Source organism: Patiria miniata, unplaced genomic scaffold, assembly GCF_015706575.1.
Source record: "Patiria miniata isolate m_02_andy unplaced genomic scaffold, ASM1570657v1 HiC_scaffold_5, whole genome shotgun sequence".
Taxonomy (NCBI): domain Eukaryota; kingdom Metazoa; phylum Echinodermata; class Asteroidea; order Valvatida; family Asterinidae; genus Patiria; species Patiria miniata.
In genome coordinates, this window is record NW_024037072.1 from 32,895,640 (window position 1) to 32,916,714 (window position 21,075).

A 21,075-nucleotide genomic window follows, 5' to 3' on the forward strand; every position below is an offset into this window, starting at 1 on the left:
ACAGCAAGTTAAGAGTGACCAGGTCCCTGACCAACATTATTGAATCTGAAATTATTTCAACAGTAGTGGGTTTTTTTGGTCCTACATAATAGACACTTCCTGTTGTCTCAAATTCAACTGTTCTCTAAGATTGAACAGCATGTTTGGTAAGCAAAGACAAACCACTTGAGCGTTTTCATTATCAAGGTGCGATGAAGAAAATGTATTTTGGTCTTGTATAATTTAGCACTGGATCACCTGACTTGCCTGCTATCTCCAACTGAATTCTAACCTCTTTTAATGAAATTCTTCTTCACTATTTTGTTTCTTTGTACATATATCTTCTGTTAAGGAGAATACACGAGAAAGTGTGAATTCGTAAATCAAAAATCCACACTTGCGAGTGTATTCTTCGACTTAAACCATTGCGTCAACAGAAGTATTGGAAAGAATGTTGCAACCTGACGCCACTTTTTTTTCATGTGTCATCTCAATTAAGGTCATTGGTTGCAAAAATGATAATAAGACATGAATCTGGGACTGAGAAATGTTTCCAATTTTGTTGGGAAATACTTGAAATGACTCTCCATAGACTTTGTATATACACAAGCACGGAAGTGGCGTCAGGTTGCAACAGTGTTTCCTGGCGTGTTTAGCATGTGTATCGCCACACCCGTACAACCAAGTTATTTTGTGTGTATAGGCTCCTTAAGTCAAAATGGATAGTTCAGACGACGATCTCTTTCTGACTAAAAGTAGATTTTGCAGTGACGGCGGAGAATCTGACAGTGAAGATGCATTGGTAATTTTCGGAAAGCAAATTTTCACGCAGACGGTCCTATTCATGCTCATTATGGAGAACAATTGTCCGACGTGTTCAAAGTGTAATTTCGAATCCACACTTTGTGACCAGTGTAAGAGACTCGTAGATCCGAATCCACACTTTTAACAATAGTGTGACGTCATAGCAATGGTTTAATACATGACTATAAAAATGGATATCCCGTGTTAGAGAAAAGTGCTATAGCTAGAGCTTTACAATGTTCGTTGCCTGGCACAAATAGAGTAAACTATCAAAACAAAATAACAGCGTTGCTGTTGAAACCCCTCAGCCGAAGATTGTCGAAAAGGGCAAACTGACATTCTAAACTCAAATATCATGTCTACCTGAAATTATCATGCAGAAACCATTAACTCACCACAGTGACCTTGACCTTTGACCCCCAAACCATTCCCAACTTGCCTGTACCCAAGGGCAACCCCCCTAGTTAGACACCAAAATCTCATTTCCAACTCAAGTTATCATCTAGAAACCATTTACCTTAAACTCACCATGGTGACCTTGACCTTTTGACCCCAAAACCAATCCCAAATTGCCTACTCCCAAGGGTAACCCCCTCCAAAAGTAAGACACCCAAAATCTCATTTCTAACTCAAGTTATCATCCGGAAACCATTTACCTTCAGCTCACCACGGTGACCTTGACCTTTGACCTTTTGACCCCAAAACCAATCCCAACTTGCCTACTCCCAAGGGCAACCCCCTACCAAAGTTAGACACCAAAATCTCATTTCTAACTCAAGTTATTATCCGGAAACCATTTACCTACAGCTCACCACGGTGACCTTGACCTTTGACCTTTTGACCTCAAAACCAATCCCAACTTGCCTACTCCCAAGGGCAACCCCCTACCGAAGTTACAATCCCAAACAACATTTCTAACTCAAGTTATCATCCGGAAACTAAGCTGCCCGGACGGACGGACAGACGGCCAGACATACGGACATACGGACGGACGCCGTAGGCGATGACAATACCCCTCGAGCCTCTCGGCTGAGGGGTAGAAATGTAGTCAGGTTAGACAAGAAAACAGTTAATTTGATCACGGGTGCACTCATGTTGAGAAGTATTCCCGTATGACTACACTTTCAGGGGTGGAGCATTTTACTTATTTATTGAGTTTAAGTTTGATCGGAGCATACAGATACCTTTCAGACTTGAGGACTTCCACGGACTTGTTTAGTGCTAGGGCGATGGCCCAGGCAGCGTCGTATCCGTAGGGAGCCAGGCTGTTCCAGGTATACCTCACGTTTTCCGGCCACGTCATGCGATCACGGAGTAACCTCTCGTACTCCGTCGGGGTCTAATCAGGCAGAGAAGGACGGAAACGGAAGGAGTGACGCGCACAAAGCACCTCGTTATAATTCCTAAGACATCTAATTGGCATTGTTCTGTTCCTCCTGGAATTTTGTCTCAATATAATCAGGTATTACTCAGGAAGTAATTGGTTCATTTGTGATTTGAACCACGGTTGGAATTTGTTGCTGTTATTGAGAGTTGTACTTGTTCCTAAATTTTCTTAACCAGTTATTCAACATATTTGAAATACGTTTGTTTGCGTTTTTTACAACGCAACTTCAAAACAACAAACCATTATGTAAGTTCTTATAAAGAACATTAGCAAAGTTCACAAGAAAAGGATAGTGAACACTATAAAACTACTAAAACCTGCGCACAGTGCAGTGTTGATCTTCCACACTGCATAAAATCTCGGTGTTAAATATTCGATATGATTTTTTTTTTTTTATATTCGGTGAGTTTTTCAATTAAGATTTAACATAGTTTTAGTTCAACACTGATGTGCTAGTGTATATTTTAAATGTTTCATATATATCTTATTCCCACGGTAACATTGGACAGAGCAAAAAAAATCGGAAAATGCTTCACACCCTTTCCTTCACTTACCATAGTTGCCCACATCCCATGTTGATCCTAAACGCAAACTGAAATCACCACGCAAAGAAACCATAATAATAACTGTGCAATAAGTAAATAGACTGTTCAGACGAACACATTGCAAAGCTATACTCACAATGCCAGCTATGGTCGGCTCTGTGGAGGTGCTCAGCTGCAAGCTCTCCGTAGAGAGGTACTGCGCGCCCTCTACGGCCAGGTTCATTTCTTGGACTGTGCAACGGATGTTGGGATCCTCGTCCATCCACCAGTTCTCGCGGTACCAGCCGATGATCATCCAGACATAGTCAGGTCCGGTCATGCCTAGCTTGTAAGCCTGAACATTGGGGAAAACAGACACATACAAAACCTTGGCAATTATAGTCTGGTTGGACTCAGCAGTTGCCTCGCTCAGATCGGGGGAGTCTGAACACAGACTCAATGGCGGGCCATTTAAAGTCTGATAACGGCCAGCGCGTGGATTGTCAGATTGACCTACAACATTAGGGACAACATAATTCTGCTACATTATAGGCCAATCAAACTAAAGTGGCGGCGGCTGCGGCACAGCCAGGATTCATACAGCAACCAATGAGAGCACAAAAGTGCGAGGCCGTTGCTTGTCCTCGTGTGCACGTGTGTCCGGTCTAATGTCGGGATGGTCCAGGTTTGGTTCGAATGAACCGTTAGTTTCATTTACTTCATTCAAACCCCCCAAAAAATGTGTAAAATTGCGCAAAAGAGGGAAACACCAAGAAATGAAACTAAATTTTACAATTAATTGAAAATACACCTGTAATAAGATCTGTCTTTCAAAGGTAATAATATTATGTGTGTAATAATAATTATTTTCATCAGTAGGGTTTTAAAGTTAAAGGGCGGATCCAGGGGGGGGGCAACGGGGGCCATGCCCCCTCATAAAAAAAGAGCTAGCCAATTTTTTTTTTTAAGTGACGTCGCAATAATGGTAGACACTGTGTAGAACACCAACAGGCCCCGAACTCCCATGCCGTAATTTTATGGGAACCACAATTTGGTTTGGTCCCACCCCCCCCCCCTAAAAAAAAATGTGTTCTGGATCTGCTCTGGCGTAAAGGGGTATTCATGTACTTTCCGATTTTTAGTGACCCAATGACAGCAGTCTTTTCCTTATGATGACTTCTAAATTTAGTTTCATCACATTGCACCTGAAACTGAAGGCACAGTTTACAAAGTAACCGACAGCTTACCTCACAAAACACCCGCCTGGCCTTGTCTTCGTACATGTTTCCGACGATGATCTTTGCATCCTGGCTCTTGAATAAGAACAACCATTAACAATGCTCATTATCAATAACAGTATATGCGGTGACAGCATGTGACAGGAATTTCTTGTGTGAGTTTGTGTGGTTCTGAAAATGAACCGGGAGATCTCCACGTTTCGGGCATTATGCTCTTACACTGTGGTCCGGTGTGGCTTGATTGACTGGGGATCTACTTTAAATCTTGTTTGGATCTCAATACCAAACAAACACAGATATGCTCTTTCAGTTTTCAAAACTCTCATGGATATTAAAGGCATAGTCCATCATTTGTAATGTGTACATTTTGTATCCGTGTTACAACTCTTTTACTGTGCTGCGTTGAAAAGGATCTCCAAATCATGTTTCTATTTTTGTAACTCTTTCGTTTATGGCATTATTCTGCCTTCAGAATGAAAAGGATAAAAATATACTCCAACTATACTCTTCCCGCAGATTTTTTTGTAGCGCAATTTATTTTTAGTCTATACTATCATTTGACATTATATATCCCTATAAGTAAATAGGTTTCGCACAAATCGCACAAATGCTAAGCCACGAAGGTTAAAGCTACAGTCCATCATTTGCAGCTATCCGAAAATAACTGGCGTAATTATTGTGAAAAACATACTTGGTTGAAAGATAGTAAGGAAACTAAACTCCCTGTGAAATTATTCTTTCTGGCATGCTGTCATTTTGAAGAAATCAACGAAAAAAAGGCCTTTCCAACGGTGCTTCTTAAGACGCACCGTTGGAAATTTCCGTTGGTAGTTTTTTTATTCGGTGAAGCGCGCGTCGGATCGGTGCGCGCCATCGCGTAGCTGCAATCGATTAATAGTGAGAACGCGTCTCGGACGCTGAATTCAGGCCCAATTCAAAACATGATTCAACAACTTTTGATTTGAAATCGAGGACCTAAAATGTTGTTTTTCTCCACATATACAGCTGAAGCTGAGCTGAAACTTCATCAGATTAGTTGTTCAGCATCATTTTTTCGATTGGGAAATCTTTTGATGCTTCAAACGAACAAAATGCACAAATTACAAATGATGAAATCGGTCGCACAGATTGAACCAACAACGTCTGCCTCTATATCCCAATCGATTTCAATTATACCAATCTTCGTTCTTAGTATACTTATGTGGACCAAATACAGAGCAGACTAAAATCCATGATTGAAGTCATTCAATACAGGCAAAGTTTCTTGTATAAAAATTTAAAACCTGGCTCAATCTCGAAGTTTTGCGATTTACAGATGTTCAAATGGACCTGTACACTAAGGTCTGGTATCTTTATTGGAATCTTTTAGCGGCGGATCTCAAGAAGCGAACATGCATGCCGGTCAGTCACGACGTATATGACTATATAATACTGCTTATATAAAGCGTGACTGTGTCCCTCGTACTTTTAGGAGTTCGATCGTTAGTCCTAATGAAGGCTTTATCCATATCACGCCGTTATTTTCAGACAAACTGCCTGATTTCACATAATGGCTGGCACGGCCTCATTAAGTTGATTCGTATAATGTTACGAATGAGCGTCCATTGTATCGTCTACCGTGGGGTATACGGTTCGGAGCGTTATGTATCCATTTTGATAAGCACGTGTTTATATAATTTGTTCCATTCCAAATGTCAAGCTTTTCAGGACTAATTAGTCTTTTGGTCTAGTTTGTTGTTGAGATGAGTGTCCAAATATGTTGAAAATCTCAGCCCACAAAATTTATCTTCAAAAGTACACAATGGGAATCGTTAAGCCTGTGCAGTGGCGTAACTGGGGGACGGAGTTTTGCGACACCCCCCCCCCCTCAACCCCCCCCCCCCCCTGCTAAATGTTCTCCTCCCCCAGTGCCTCCCCCACTCAGAAGTTTGGGAAGACTGTTAAAACCTATTAAGTGTCCCTCCTGAAAATGAGACCCCAGCCCCCTCCCCTACAAATTAGACCCCAATTACGCCAATGAGCTTGTGGTGTATTTAGTTATTGCATAAAACCTCTTGCAACACGTTTTTTTTTACGTTTGATTGATATTTAACAATTGTTGACTGCTCTGATGTGGGAAATGATGTTTTGAACACTCTCGGGGCCTATAGCACCATCGGCTTCGCCTCAGGTGCTATGCGCCCCTAGGGTGTTCAAAACGTCATATCCTACATCACAGCAGTCAACAATTGTTTTGTTATACATCTGTCATGGATTTTTTGGATTTTGATGTAAAAATCACGAAAACAAACAGCACTAAACACAACAATCATGGCAATCTAACGGCAAATCACATGCATGTCGCGTATTCGAAACAGCTGATCGTCTGCTGGTTCGCTGCTCCCACTCATGTGTGAAAACATGATGAAAATATAGCGTGGGTACCAACGATACAAGCATTTCACACTGTACGTATACAAAGTCATAGCACGTTGCGATAACTTTTTATAAACTTAACACGTGATCGTTCTATGCCAATGAAAATGCAGTATTCAAGACAGAGGTATAACAATTTTAGTCGAGTTACTGAGATTTCAATAGTAAGAATCTTATATAATATGGAATAATACGTTTACATTGGAATAGTATCATCATGTTTTGATATTGTATATTCAGGAATTCTTAAACGCCAAATTGGTTAATATAGGTTTTCCCGGCCAATTTTCATTCAGTTCTGAAAATCGGTAATTCATTTTCGTCTGAATTTGATAATCTCTCTGAACACGCGTTTCATTTTCGCTACCAGAGCATTCGATTCCATTTCAGTTCATTCAATTAAGTGATTGAGCAGCACCTTTCGTTTATGTCCATTCAGATTCGCTGATAAGACTTCTTTTTCGCTTTTAGAGGGCGATTTCAAACATTCACCATTCTATTTCACGTTAAGTTAAGTACCATTGGCATGAGATACAATTAGGGGTTTCTTTTTCATTAACCGTCAATCAAATTAGCTGTACCTGATCCAATTTAGAAAAGGTATGCTTGCGTAAATGAATGCACAGGTAACGTAATTGGCCGTCTGTATCTCAAAACCGAATGCACGGACAGTGAAAACGATTGAAGTTTCGTTGAATTGAAATGGGATTAAAGACGTGCATTCAAATTCAGACGAAAACGAATGACCGATTTCCAGAAGTGAATGAACATTTCAGGAAATTGGCCGTGAAAACCTATATAAACAGACGTGATTCAGGTATATACCTTGAGATTCTCAATCTGGTTCTTGGGATCTTCGGAGAAACTTTCAGATGAGATAATGGTGATGTTCGCCTCCTTCAACAATGTCACCAAGTCGTCTATGGCCTGGAAAAAAGGAGGGAGTGAATATCAGCCTGTAACTGCAATCGCGCATATAAGATTGTGTCACCTTTTTGATTGACCATTTTAGTTTCTCAACTACCACCCCACCCTTCAAAAAACGCAGGAAAAACCCTGACTGTGATTATTAAATTGGGAGTGTCCCTTAATTGTAATTGTTCTGTCCAATATGACAACTTACATCGTTCTTTGACGATTTCCAAAAACGACGAATGTGACTCATTTAATCCTATTCAAGGGAAGGCAATTTGAATCAGCTTTGTGCTTCAATGCACACATGCAGAAACGCACATGTTGCACTTGGAAAGGCATATATTCCAAAATCTAGAAGCAACATGTGCAAAATAAAGGGTGAGTAAAAAAAAACCGAGACTATTGTTTAAGTGACGTTCTGTATGTAGCACTTTCAAGATCTAGGGTATGAAAGCCCAATTCATAAGCTTTCTTTTAGTTCAAGAATCATTCATATCGCTCATGTACTTTTCAAGTTTTAAACACAACCGCCGTTTTAAGGTTCTGTCCACGGATCACAAAAAAAGTTCAGTGTTTGTTCAGCAAAACGAAAACAAATCACGTAAAGGATGTGTATGAATTGTTTTCGTTTTGCTGAAAGAACGCACACCTTTTTTTGTGGACTTGATCCGTGGACAGAACTTTGAACTTGAAAAGTACATGAGTGATATGAATGATTCTTGTACTAAAACAAAGCTTGTGAATTAGGCTTTTATATCATAGATTTTGAAAGTGCTACATGCAGAACTTCACTAAAACAATTGTCCCGACATTTTGGTTTCGGGTTTTTTTACTCACCCTGTACAGGGTAAGTACAAACAACTGCAAAAATGCAAAAGAGCCATCTGTGGTTTTTTTTTAAACTTAAGCTGAAGTTTTGAACTTTTCAAACCTTTGTAATAATGACATATTCTTTAGAAACCTTGTGTGAAAAAAACGAAGTTAATCGCATTTACCGTTGTCTTTTGTGAACCTTTTTACTGCGGTACCTGATTTACGTGTTTGTCCACGAGGCTTGAAAAAGAAATTGCATAAGAGCACAAAATGTGTCCCCAGAGCCGTTCTTTCCATGAGGTCTAGAGCTGAGACATGCATTGCCTTGCAGGGTTGCCAAGTAGAGGGCAGAGCTACAGTTGTGTGATCAATGAAGGACACAGTAACTTTAGTATAGCCATGAGAAACGTTGCGTAAACATAAAGAAGTGAAACAGAAAAAATAAAGCTTGAGCTAAGGTTCAGTCAGTTTTAAATCTGTGTTGTCTATAATGTCTTTATTGCACCGTTTCCACTCCCAAAATTCTGATGCCTCGTGGACAAAAAAAACGTTTATCGGGTGCCGCAGTAAAAAGGTTCACAAAAGACAAGTGGTAAATGCAATTAACTTTATTTTTTTCATACGAGGTTACTATGGTACTAGGGTTCCAAATTCTGATTCTTTGTGGACAAAAACGTTTATCGGGTACCGCAGTAAAAAGGTTCACAAAAGACAAGTGGAAAATGCAATTAACTTTATTTTTTTCATACGAGGTTACTATGGTACTAGGGTTCCAAATTCTGATGCTTTGTGGACAAAAACGTACATCGGGTACCGCAGTAAAAAGGTTCACAAAAGACAAACGGTAAATGCCATTCACGTCCTTTTTCACACAAAGTTACTAACGTATATGTCATTCTTACAAAGTTTAAAAAGTTCAAAACTTCAACTTGGTTTTGAAAAAAAATAGCTCCTTTGCATTTTTGCAGTTTTGTTTCTCCTTTCTCCAGTCCTTGAGAACTGAATGGAAATCGACGCAAGCCCAATGTTTTAGCTCCCGACTTGATCCACATTTGCGAAATCAATCATCTTGACTTCAAACAAATTTATTGACAGACTTTACGCTGAACCCAGCTGACCATGTCTAACCGTGGACAGAACTTTAAAACTTGAAAAGTACATGAGTGATATGAATGATTCTTGTACTAAAACAAAGCTTTTGAATCAGGCTTTTATATCATAGATTTTGAAAGTGCTACATGCAGAACTTCACTAAAACAATGGTCCCGACATTTAGGTTTCGGGTTATTTTACTCACCCTGTACAGGGTAAGTACAAACAACTGCAAAATGCAAAATAGCCATCGGTTTTTGTTTTTTTTTACTTAAGCTGAAGTTTTGAACTTTTCAAACCTTTGTAATAATGACATATTCTTTAGAAACCTTGTGTGAAAAAAACGAAGTTAATCGCATTTACCGTTGTCTTTTGTGAACCTTTTTACTGCGGTACCTGATTTACGTGTTTGTCCACGAGGCTTGAAAACAAAATTGCATAAGAGCACAAAATGTGTCCCCCAGAGCCGTTCTTTCCGTAAGGTCTAGAGCTCAGACATGCACTGCCTTGCAGGGTTGCCAAGTCGAGGGCAGAGCTGCAGTTGTGTGATCAATGAAGGACACAGTAACTATAGTACATGTATAGCCAAGAGAAACGTTGCGTAAACATAAAGAAGTGAAACAGAAAAAATAAAGCTTGAGCTAAGGTTCAGTCAGTTTTAAATCTGTGTTGTCTATAATGTCTTTATTGCACCGTTTCCACTCCCAAAATTCTGATGCCTCGTGGACAAAAAAACGTTTATCGGGTGCCGCAGTAAAAAGGTTCACAAAAGACAAGTGGTAAATGCAATTAACTTTATTTTTTTCATACGAGGTTACTATGGTACTAGGGTACAAATTCTGATTCTTTGTGGACAAAAACGTTTATCGGGTACCGCAGTAAAAAGGTTCACAAAAGACAAGTGGAAAATGCAATTAACTTTATTTTTTCATACGAGGTTACTATGGTACTAGGGTTCCAAATTCTGATGCTTTGTGGACAAAAACGTACATCGGGTACCGCAGTAAAAAGGTTCACAAAAGACAAACGGTAAATGCCATTCACGTCCTTTTTCACACAAAGTTACTAACGTATATGTCATTCTTACAAAGTTTAAAAAGTTCAAAACTTCAACTTGGTTTTGAAAAAAAATAGCTTCTTTGCATTATTGAAGTTTTGTTTCTCCAGTTTCTCCAGTCCTTGAGAACTGAATGGAAATCGACGCAAGCCCAATGTTTTAGCTCTCAACTTGATCCAGATTTTCCGAAATCAATTATCCTGACTTCAAACAAATTTATTGACCGACTTTACGTTGAACCCGGCTGCCATGTATCTCTATCTGTATCAGAGAGTCGGCAAACCATCCCGGGGGAAACATCACACCAACTTGATGTATACACAGCCTTCCTGCCAGAAACACCGGGGCGATCGAACCCCTTCTCTTTAGCGATAAGCGTTACTGGGTTCTTTTACGTGCGTTAGGCCTTATACAACACACGGGGCCTACGGCTTTGCGTCCCATCCGAAGGACGAAGCAAGAATGGTTAAGTACCTTGCTTAAGGGTACAAGTGTCCGCGCCTGGGCTCGAACCCACGTCACTGTTGTCTCTGAAACACCAGAAAAGGAGTCTAGTGCTCTTAACCGCTAGGCCATGACACTCCATGACATGTCTAATCAAGTTTGGAAATTTCCTAGAAAAATCAAAGTTTGCATGTTTTTGCCTGACACGCCTGCCTATTCAGTTCGGTTCGCCATATAAAAAATCATGGACTTTCCATTCTGACTTAGAATTTTAATTTTATTTGGATGTGAGCCCTGACTACGTGTCAGTTATTATATTTTAATTTTATTCATGCTCTGAATAATGTACTTGTTATTTGGTAATTGCGTTTGTCTCAATTATCCAGCCCAAGATGTTTATATTTGTTTACTGGTGTATTTATTTCTTCACCATTGCATAATTGCCTCATTTACAATTTATTTTCTTCGGGTATTTCTGTTTGCCATTTGATTGCTCAGTTTGGAGCGCTGTGGCCTCGTGGTCTTGAATTCGTGGTCTTCGGGTTATTCTGCAGGTTGTGGGTTCGAGACCTGCCTGTGGCTATGGTATGTGTGCCCTTGGGCAAGGCACTTTGTCACTCATTGCTTCTCCCCGCCCAGGAGTAAATGGGCACCTGTGAGGGTAGAGATGGTTATTGTGGTTGATTTAAGCTGCTTTGTGCCGAAATGGCAGCATCAAGCTGTATACTCCCTAGGGAGAAGAGATTGTCTTTGGAATGTTTCATTGGCTCAATGAGCAGGGTAATAATGATGTAGCGACTTGAGCACCAATAATGGTGGATACGTGCGCTTTTTAAATACCCATTACCTTATTATTAATTTTTTATTATGCGTAAGATTATAATTTATTCGTTGTCTATCGTTCATTTTGTTTGTTTTCGTTACTGTTAACGTGTGCTTCATTTGTTTTTCATTATTTATTTGATCAGCTGATTCATCTGTTTATATATTTTTTCGATTATGTTATACTTAAACAACATCTATGCATAGTTTTGATTTTTGACTAGTTACACGAGTTATTCATTTACGACATTATCTATTTTGTCAATCTATCCTTCAATATTTACATTCATCCCCATGTGTATTGTATTTATGTTTGTCCGATTGTTAGTCTGTCTCTGTATTTGTTGAGTTGTCTTTTCGGTTTTGTTTTGTCAAGGCACATCCATACAAGCCCCGGGGCTTAGGAAGATGTCTCCATAATTGCATATCGTTTTATTTCTCATCTATCTATACCTGTATAATCTTAATAGTATTATTTATTACTTCACTTTATTACATTCATGGCATTATGGGAATAAATGTTGAATGAACTGAACTGAACTGAACTGAAAGGGATTTGAATAATTTCATGGTTTACCAGGGAAAACAACTCGTGGTTCTCGTGAATCGTTGCCACCCGTCTCCATCCGTACTCTCGCATCAGACGTATTCTCGCGGGATTATACATGGCATCCGGCATGTACGTCCGGTAGAAGAAGGGGAATTTCTTGCGGTTGGACAGTGCAGACGAGGCGGCTCCATACGACATCTGCGAGAATGAATCAAAGAACGTGGCGCATTAAACGCATCAGTTATTACAATAAAATTGCTAAATGTTCAGCATTTTCGTAACTTTGAAAAGTAACTGAACAAAAATTGAAAAATTCAGCAGAAGATAACGAACTTGCGCAAATAACGACTTTAACACATTTTATGCAGACAATCGTTCTGTAATATTAAAATAGTGTATTCATAATGCCTTTAAATTCCTAATGTTCCTTATAATGAAGTATAGGCCTAATGAACTAGAACTAAGTTAATGGAAGTTGAGGGAAATACACGGATAACAATTAAACAACTGAATTAAATGGCCGATCGCATAAATTATATTTTTGAAGATAATAGCCTAAAGTATTTTTAAACACCAGTGCAAGTGCATTGCACATTTTGTGGCACATATGATATTTTGCACCGTACGGAGTCTATCGATTCCGCTCAAGAAAACATCTGCCTATCAACGCGTGGTATAACTCCTCGCTATATGAATGTTTTGACTAATTTTAAGGGATCGATTTGATGGCGGGTTCACTCTAGGGAAAATCAATGAAAGTGGAAAAAGGAGCATACCCCAGCAGAGAACTGTTCCCGAAAGGTGTTATTAACCAGCAAAATGCGCGAAATTCTAGAATCTACTGCAAACAAACCCACATCGGGACTGAGGAGTTGTGATATTTAACACGTTGGGACACAAACGATCGTACGTGCATGGCTTTAATAAATGCTACACATCAAGCACTTCAGTTTATAATGTGCTCTTAGAATCAGCTCGATTGGAAATATCATGGAAGCTGCGGGCCAACGAGTTTGTGTTCATGCCTGAGTCACGAGATCGCAACGGCGGATCCAGGGGTCGGTGACCAACGGGGCCATGCTCACCCCCCCCCCCCCCCCTCTCCAAAACGAACCCATTTTTTTACGTGAAGTCGCAAAAAAAGGCAGCCACTGCGTACACCACCATCTTTTGCTTAAAAAATTAGTAAGAGTGGTCAGAAATTTGCTCAGATCGCACTACAGAGCATCTACAGTCCAAACATATTCCGAACCCTTAAGCGGGCCCCGAATTACACCACGCCGTAAATGTTTGAATCAATTTTTTTTACGAAACCGAAAAAACAACACATTTTGGGGCCCCCCAAAAAAATTGTGTTTTGGATCCGCCCTTGTGTGATTGTGCCGTGTAATTTCTAGAAGTAGTGTTTTCAGATATTTGACCCCAGTAGCCCCATGATGACCCTTTGACCCTTGTATGGTCATGTGACATGTTCGGGCTGGGCTACTGATACTTTTGACAATGTTAGGTTAAAATCGGTCAAAACATGTAGGAGCAATAGACGATGTCCACGTTTGTTACTAATTAACTAACTAACTAACTAACTAACGAACGTACTAACGGAGAGACATGATGATTTGTTGAACTGCTATCCCGCAGCTAAAAAAAAAAAAGATTTTTAGGGAAAAGATTCTTAATCCTAGTTGCTCACCGTGACTAGATTCCAATAGTAGGCCGTCTCTGCCACAGCCTGCGTGGCGGTGGAGCACGCTGGGCCTAGGATCATGATCTTCTGGGGCTCGCGGTACAACTGGTCGAAAAACACTCGGGTTCCCAAGCCGGCCTCGCACTGTCGTATAAAAAGAAACGGGAGTCAAAACAGTAAGCTTAGCGTTAAACGAAACGAGGCAAGCCTAGTAGAGCTGGTCTCAGAGTGCACAACATTATCATTTATTGATTCAGAATGGATATAAAGTTAGTAAAGAATAAGCTGTAGTGGTGACGCGATGGAAAGGAAAAGTTCAATTTCGCCGTTGGCATGGAAACCTGACTTATTGCCTATACATGTATCATGCAAATAATTAAAACAAGAGGTGCCAAACTAATGCAGATAGTGGTGTAGATAATACATCACATACAGGGTGAGTAAAAGAAAGAAAGTGACCGAATTTTGAAAAATATTTTTTTAATATTTCGCTTGCTTTCTTTTCATAAAAAAAGATAGGGATATTAAGTACATCTTATTGACTTGTAACTGTGAAAATTTCACATTATTTGCATATTCTATTCCGAAGTTATATCTATTTCAATAACAAGATCCCAAAACTCGGCTGTCCACCACTGATCATTTACCGTTCTACCAACTGATAAATACCCATTGAGTACACTGAAACATGGACGTTTTCCCACCTCGATGAAAGAACGAGAACTTGCAAAGAAAAAATAATCGCCATCAATATTTCAGAAAAATATTCAAAACCCACAATCTGACAGTAAAAAATAATGTTTCAGTCTTGATTTCAATTATTTGAATCACATCTGTATTTGAATGCTTGTGTGTAATCTGTAATTCTCACTCAGCTCAAAAGCAAGTTCCAATGACATTCCATGGACAGCTATAAAATGGGTTATTTTAGTAAAACATGCATAACTTCTGATGACATGGATCAATCTCAGTAATTCTTTTTTCCCCCTATGTACCCATAAGGGGAACGCTATGGAGTTTGAGATTACAATAGAAACAAGAACAAAAAAAAACAACTGAATCAAAGGTCTTCCCAACAAGGATATGTAAGTAAGGCTGAGTGGTCTAGGCGAGTCGGTGGGATAGATAACCAGTCTAAGCCAGGCATACTGAAATGTGTATCCTTTTGGAGACATTTCTTTGTTCTCGTGTAGTAATGTTTTCGAGTTTAAAAGCGTGGATTCAAAATGCTCTTATTTTAACCAGAATTAATTTCCTTGGCTGAAATTCGGACTAAATATCCCTTTTCTAAAACTCTTCAATTTGCGACGGATCAACCCACCTTGGAAATTCCCTGTTTTTGAGTAAAATCCATATATCTATTTCGAGACGTATTCATCTATAGAAATTGCCCTGTGGAGACTATACAATCTTTGTGTTTCCTATTGTGTGCACGTCTCCAGAGGGCACGGTGTATCAGATCAGTCTAATTCACAAGTGACAGTCATTCAGTGAGTTAAGATAACCATGCAGTCAAGTTCATAAGATTAAGTCAGTCAGTGAGATTGGTATGGCCTACCCAGTTCTGGCGAGGGCCCGGGATATACCTACACGTACGCGGCTCAGAGAAAAAAAAACTCGTTGCATGGTTGTATCACCAAATCAACATAGGCCGACTGTTTTACCCTATGAAAATAACCACGCAAAATTGTGAATTATACAGAAACTCTCTTTTTTTCCGAGCCGCACACGTACGTATCCCGTACCCGCACCATTCCCATGTTGTTACACGTTCCGTATGCAATCAACTTCAATTTGCGGGTATTCATTAACCGACTTCATGGACGACTTTCTTCGATTTCATCGAAAACAACAACTCAGTATTCCTATTGTCTTCATTTTAATTGACCTTTTCTGAATCTGAAAAGAAACATTACAGTATCTGTTATCTTGAAAACATTTCTTCTTCTTTTTATTACCAAACAAGAATCGTTGAATCGAATTTGATATTTTTGGGCTACATGTTGTAATTTGAGATAACCCTCTCCCCACGCCAACCACAACAAAAAAATATACGAAATATAGGATTACAAGGAGCAAACTAAGAGATGATACATGTAAATGGTTTTAACCTTCATTGTATAACTGGGAAAACCACAAGCATTCATGCGTTTCGGTATACAATGCATAATTATGCATTCCAGTCCACCGCACAATGGCCGATGATTAACAGTACATTCTTCAGACACCATTCAGATGATTTTGTCTCCTATAATTATCAGTTTTTTTAACGAAAGAGACTTGACCGTGCATGGTTGGATCCGCTCAAAATTTGTCGTTATTAACTCGTGAAAACTTGTTTTTATTTAATTTGAAAGAATAACAGGCCTATATTTTCGTGAACGTAAGGTTTGCGTTTGTTCATGGGCGTCGCCAGGAGTTTTTCTAGAGGGGAGCAAAACATATTTTTCCAAAATAATTCCTGTATTTCTCAATAATATATTCTCGATGTATCAGTTTTAGATGGGGCAAGGACATTTTGCCAACCCCCCCCCCCCCCCCCACCACCACCACCATCACCACCAATTAAACTTACACCAATATGACTTTCCGCCTCTTTTTCTTTTCTTTGTGCTTTTTTTTTTTTTTTTTTTTTTTTGCTTTTCCGGGGGGGGGGCAACCCTCGCGACGCCCATGCGTTTGTTGTCAGACCACCTCGATGCGGCCACTGACCTTACTCTGCTGAGAATCCGCTTACATTTGCGGGTATCTATTAGCGAAGGTTTTATCGTTGATTTCATTTGAAAGAACAACACTTGAGTTACGTAAAGAAGGCTGGTGTTTGTCACACCAAACCACAAGGCGGTCCCCGTGTTTGTCTCTTCTGATTATCTTTGCACAATTTTCCCATGGATATTTCCAACACAGAGAAAAAAAACATATGTCATCTCTTGAGAAGTACAACCGTTGAAATGCACGTATCAAGGTTACTGGTTTTAGAAGCTACTATCCCAGACATTACTTCGGCAGCACGTGAAAGTTGGCTGTTCTTGGTCCAGTTTCAAAAAAAGTGAAATGCTTCACTGAACGTTGAGAGAATTGTTTGGTTTGGGCTGGATCCGCACCCTCAATACTCGAGCCACGATGGCACGTGACCAAGATGACCGCATCGCATGATACTCCGTGAAATGGCGGGTTACGTGACTTAAAAAGGCAAACGGGATGAAGACGTACTTTCCATGCATGCTATTTTTGAGTTTCACCCCTTACAAAAAAATAGATCGTTGTTAGTAAATTACTCCCGATTTAAAAGTTATCCAATTTTGAACGAGAAAATAAAAGCTTTTTAGAAGGTTGCACACGCCAAATAAAAAAGGAATAGTATTTTCCCCTTTAATTAAAACATTCCAGATAAAAATACGGTAGGTTTGTTGAGGCGTACATCCTTAAGATTGCAAATTATGGAATGGTGTGTTCTCGTTGCCCGCTGTTATTTGCTCGCTGATTGGTCATGTTTTCATGACGTCATATTGTTCAAGTTTGTGATGGTGTTAAAGTTATTTTGGTCTTTAATAGTTGTTTCACATTGTTTTTTATAATCCTTGATTGTTTTTTATTTATAACTTTGATGAGGTAAATATAACGATGTGTAAACAAGGATTGTTTCTTGGGCTATGGGGAAATACTACTAATGAAAGTGAAGGTGACACGTTTAAAACAACAAGTGCGAGTGGACAATAAGTTCCGGCCGTCTTGAATTAAATGATTACAATTACTCACTTGGTCGTGATTGTCAATTGAATTAAAGGATTTTCCATATGATGAACGTAACAATGCAAACTTAGTGACCTTGATAATGCAAATCTGTCCTCCCTCATTGGAGAGTGGAGACCCATTAAAGTGACCGTAGGCCTGAGGCAGGAGTTGGCCAAGGTGATGTATAGTGCACAGTTGTGCATTCCAATACGAACGAAAAACTAACGAAGAAGCCCTTTAAGTTTACAGCGAGCTATTATGCCACGTGACTATAACATTACTGCACATATCTTCTCTCCCTTTATACCAATATTTCATTAACAACTTCACGAATTGCTACAAACAATTTTGGTTAATTATCAATGCATTCGGTTTGCTTTTTGTGAAGATTCAAATTTGATGGTTACATGTGGCACACCGTTAGAGGTTTTGCTTTTGGTCAATTATTTCGGGGACCGACCGACCGACCGACCGACACCCACGTACCAAGTAGAAACTCTGTAGCCAGAGCTTAAACATAATGAATAAATAAAATACTCCCAACTTTGATTTATACATGTTGAAGAAGAATCAGAAAAGTATTACAAATTAATGCTTTACTACAATGGGGGTCCTTGTTGAAAGATTAATAGGCCCAAGCAATTAATCTTTCGACGTGAATAAAATATGAACAGCGCCCCGTCTGATATATGGGTTTTGAAGTGAAGCGGAAATGTGGCAACGGAGAATATTGAAGAGGGAACTCCTTCGGGAGATGATGTTAATTATGTCCCCTTTTTGCTAAACTGAAGTACGTATAACACCTGTTTTGCACAAATGCCGGATATTTTGCCCTCACTGCGAATGGCATCATAAAGGAAGTTGTCTGGTACTTATAGCGATAAGAAAACTGATGCTTGATTGACATGTATAAAAGGTCATCTGCAATGTAACTTCAATGCTTGTTCATTGATACGTGCATGGGGAACATTAATTTTGGAGAACAAGTCTATTTTAACTGAGTTTGCATGACTTATACGGCGTAGGCCTACGCAATTACTTTCCACATGTCGGGCAGGTCGGCCGTAAAATTTGCAACGCAGTAGGCTTAAAGCATGGCTTTTGCTCGGCCTCGGCAGAAATGACCAACACCCAATTATAAATACTTCAATGGCTTTAATTAGAAGATTCTTCATCAATGCAAAGACGGTCTACTCGAAGATGTTAAGTTTATTTCCTCTTTACATGGAATAGACCCCTTGCAATGTGCGTCATCAGTGAAGACAGGTGTTTGCTCATCTTTTTTGTTTATTGTCTTGAGACGCGTCTTTGGAAATGACCTTCTTTTATTGTTTTTTTTTTTTACAATGACAGCATTCAAGAAAGAATAATTTCACAGGGATTTTAGTGTCATTACTATCTCCAAAGCAAGATTGCGTTTCAACAATTATTTCGTCAGTATACTTTTTGGATAGCTGCAAATGCTATATTTAAAGGGGTATAATAGAATCGAGATGCATACGATGTTCAGTGTCGATTTCTTACAGCTGTCGAGTGGGCGGGGTTGCTTCAGCTTCTTTTTAGACCCAACCGTTTACACGTTGTACACCCTAAATCCCGGGTCAGATTTAATCCGGAATCCGGGTGTTCTGGACCCTGACACTTTTCCGGGTCAAAATGACACTTTTAGGGACAACGAGACACTTTATGTGGGCAAATGGCTTTCTGGGTCAAAATGACATTTTTACGGGGTCAAAATGAAACTTTTCCGGGTCAAAATGACACTTTTCCGGGACAAAATGACACTTTTTTATGTCAAAATTTAATTTTCCGGGTCAAAATGAAACTTTGCCGGGTAAAATGGGCACTTTTCCAAGTCAAAATGACACTTTTCCGAGTCAAAATGACTTTTGTTTGACTCATTTTTCGGGTAACTTCGGCCTGAAAAAGGGTTGTTTTGACCCGGAAAAGTGTCAGGTTCCAAATAACCATGATTCCGGGTAAAATCTGAACCGAGAGTTTTTAGAGTGTATAGTGTCCATGTTGTAACACCCCCCCCCCCCGGACCTTCGAATTTTCACGGCCGGGGTTAATTTGAGGATTTTGGCCATCCCTCATGCCCCCCAACCCAACTCGCCGACACTGCCACTCAGTCTGCAAGGGAATACAATACTACATGTAGCACGAAACCTTATTATTTATGTGACTATTGAAAAATATGTGTGGAGTGGAAGTTGGACAGACCAAATATAAAACCTGTCTTTATACTACGAACCATCGATCATAGTTTTGCACTTAGAATCGAATTTCGGTCAAGTGGATGCCAAAAGGGTTTGTTACTTGTACATGGTGGTTAATTTATAGAGAGTCGTTATTTCGCTATTTTCCCAATAACGATTGCCTTATTGTTGTACCATGAGTAACTGTATAATTGTATGGCTGTTCTTTTCATTAGGTATAAGCGGTAATAGATCGAATAGCAGCATTACATTGGCATTTTGTTTGGGCCCATACGGGAAGCCATTCAGACGCCTCATAATCTTTCCAATTTATTTTACGAGGACATGTGTAGGTGTTACACGGCGCAGCCATCATTTAAAATGGCTACTTTGGGGGCCTTCTCATGACAACTGCTGTCATATTTACACAAGTCGTATATAAAGCAGGCCATGTATAGCCTTGCATTATTTAAGGTTATTCACTTTTTTTTACATACAAAGTGTTTTTATTGGCCTTTAGACGCAGATATACGCCTCAGTGGCTTCGTCGATGAAATTCGGATTTTAATATTATCTTTGAAGCACGTCTAGAAGTTTCGGTGTTGTGTTTCCTTTCCTTTGGGCTCTCTGGGTTTCAAAGACGTCCTGTCGTCTGAAACGCGCCGTCTTGGGCTCGACAAAAAGCGTTTGATATAGTATGAAAGCTCATGAAAAGTAAAATAATTATGAAACCTTTGAATTCGGTAACAATTTCCACCAGAAGATGACATGCACGAGACTACTTTAGTACTTTCTTTGTGTCGGATTTCTTCGTACTGGGAAGGATAGTTGCAATGTCCACGCTTATACAATAATCTTAAAACAACATAAACATATGAACTAACTGGAAAAGCAGCGGCGTAGCATCCGACTTTTCATTCTACGGAGGGCGGGTGACCGTTGGAAAAAAAACACCTGTCTACATTTCAGCACAGATGATCTAGCGACGCTAAATGTGCCCTTCTGCACGTCTACCCACCCCCATCAAAATGACCTTGCTATACGCGCCCGAAAACTTACAACAAACGCCGCCCATTTTAGCTTTCGACTAAATTCTCATTCAGCATATATTCAGTCGACAATCCTGATTAAATATTGGACTGGTTGCAGTTGCACCCAGCTGATCCATACTCGGTATGAGAGTAGTGAAGTGGTCGTTTGCATTTGGGCAACTCCTAAAATTTGGGATACATTGTTTTTCGTGTCCATGTTATAAGTCTTAATTTCGTAAATTCTCGACACATTCTTTAACGCCTTCTCTCTCCAAGACAAGAGTGATAAAGCAAAGTACCTGCTTAACAAATACAAAATAGTGTGAAGTCAATGTTAATGATACTAGCATGATGAATTACACAGGTTAGGCGTAACAGGGACACAAA

The 21,075-nt window shown here is 39.6% G+C and overlaps 1 protein-coding gene across 1 annotated transcript in view; it reads right to left on the reverse strand.

The window, feature by feature from the left end:
* Positions 1-21,075, reverse strand: part of LOC119740441 — a 54,020-nt gene that overhangs the window by 17,343 nt on the left and 15,602 nt on the right. The window contains exons 2-7 of the mRNA XM_038215755.1: positions 13,731-13,868; positions 12,068-12,238; positions 7,173-7,274; positions 3,942-4,007; positions 2,852-3,049; positions 1,968-2,122 (exon numbers count right to left, since the gene is read on the reverse strand). Of these exons, the coding sequence (XP_038071683.1) occupies positions 1,968-2,122; positions 2,852-3,049; positions 3,942-4,007; positions 7,173-7,274; positions 12,068-12,238; positions 13,731-13,868 (830 nt within the window). The remainder of the gene's footprint in view (positions 1-1,967; positions 2,123-2,851; positions 3,050-3,941; positions 4,008-7,172; positions 7,275-12,067; positions 12,239-13,730; positions 13,869-21,075) is intronic.